Source organism: Meleagris gallopavo, chromosome 1 (genome assembly GCF_000146605.3).
Source record: "Meleagris gallopavo isolate NT-WF06-2002-E0010 breed Aviagen turkey brand Nicholas breeding stock chromosome 1, Turkey_5.1, whole genome shotgun sequence".
NCBI classification, from domain to species: domain Eukaryota; kingdom Metazoa; phylum Chordata; class Aves; order Galliformes; family Phasianidae; genus Meleagris; species Meleagris gallopavo.
The window spans coordinates 183,485,393-183,487,082 of NC_015011.2; the positions used below are offsets into that span (position 1 = coordinate 183,485,393).

General features: G+C 46.9%; 1 protein-coding gene across 1 annotated transcript in view; it reads right to left on the bottom strand.

Moving 5' to 3' along the window:
* Positions 1 to 119, bottom strand: part of LOC109365391 (leucine-rich repeat extensin-like protein 5) — a 1,381-nt gene extending 1,262 nt beyond the window's left edge. Inside the window, exon 1 of the mRNA XM_019612102.1 lies at positions 82 to 119. Coding sequence (XP_019467647.1) covers positions 82 to 119 — 38 coding nt within the window. The remainder of the gene's footprint in view (positions 1 to 81) is intronic.
* Positions 120 to 1,690: the final 1,571 nt, after the last annotated feature.

The window sequence follows — 1,690 nt, forward strand, 5'->3', positions numbered from 1 at the left end:
ATTCCTTCTAGAAGAAAACAAATGTAGCTTGTAAACTACTTGCAGTCCAAGAGCAACCAGTGTCCAGAGACACATTCATACTTGTTACAGAAGGCTTGTGGGGAGGGGGCAGTGGTCATGACAAAAACTGATGCCTCCAGTGTTTAGATCTAAAGAACTGCTGTAGAACAGGTATGTGTAGGAAGAACAGAAATCTGTTTGGTTCTTAGGTGTGAGGTAAAATAAAGCAGCTGCTGAGATTTATTTATTTATTTATTTTTTTAAACTTAAATCCATTTCTACTGAACAAAGGCACCTTGGAAGAGGGTACAAAAACATATGATAAGGGAATTAGCTGTACTGCATGTTTTTGTACTGAAAGCTCAGAAGATGTAATTGTTACTTAAAGCCTTCCTATGAGCAAGTGGGTGACATTCTCTGTGCTGGTTATGTGTCACCAGTCGTAGCTGGAAAGAGGAATGGTTATTTTTAGTAACAGTGAGTATTTTAACACTTTCTTTTTTTAATCCTTTCTGACAGGAGGGAGAAGCCTCTCCTTAACTGGCTTGAAACAATCTACCTCATCCATCTGGTGCCTTTGGAAATCTTCTGTGAAATTGTATTTCCTCTGACTCCTTGGAAACTGCGGTTTCCTTTTGTCCCCCTGTTGCTGACCTCTGTTTACTGTGCTCTGGGCATCACGTACGTGTGGCTGAAACTTTATTTCTCTGTCTTATCTGAAAGAACTTCTGTTAGACAGAAGGCTGAGTAACGTCATGTTGGTGGGAGCCATCCCAGCTTATCCCTTTGAGATTATCAAGCACTGTGAGGGGTTGTCATAAGGACATGTGCTGTCTTACTGCCTGAATGTGTATTGACTCCATGAGGGAAGTTTCATCCAACTACGATACCTCTGCTTGAAAACGCTCATCACAGTGACATGGCACAGCAAGATGCAGCATAATGCAAAGAACTTTGTATTTGTACTGACTGTGAGAGGTCCAGACTTCTGTCCTGAGCAAAACCTGCCTGAGTTTCACATTACTCTCTGTAATTTGCCATTCTATTTTTATTAAGATACAAAAGATCATTGCTATGTAGAGGTGAGCATTGTCACATCATACTGCGGAATGTGTAAATAAAAACTTGATATTTTTATTCCGAGCCTTCCTTCGTGTTTTTGGAGGGCAGCTGTAGCACTAGGCACACACTGCCTGTTTGGGAGCTTGTCCTTGATCCCTGTGGTTGCATTAGTTGCTTCATCGTCTCTTTCAGTCTTCTCGAAAAGTTTGGCTGTACCCTGATTCACTGCTGTAGGCAAGGCTACACACTGAGGCACATCTCTGAAATGAGCTGTAACAACCATTTACAGTGCAAGGCAATTGCAGAGTGCTTTGGGTTGGAAGGACCCTTATGGCCATCTCCTCTGCAGTGCACAGGGCCACCACAGCTCCATCGGTGCTCACAGCCCGTCCGCTGTGCCCTTGGGTGATCCAGGGATGGGGCACCGCCACCCCTCCGCATCTTTTGGAGCAGAAGTGTATCCTAGCACCAGCGTGCCCTTCCCCCGCTGCCATCCCTTCGTCCTGCCGCTGGTCCCCGGCAGCACGGGTGGACCCGCCCTGCTCTCAGCGGAACTCGTCTTCGGGGCTCCGCGAGCGGCGGAGCGCGGGCAGCGCCGCACCGCGCGGTCACCTCTGGGCGCCGCCGC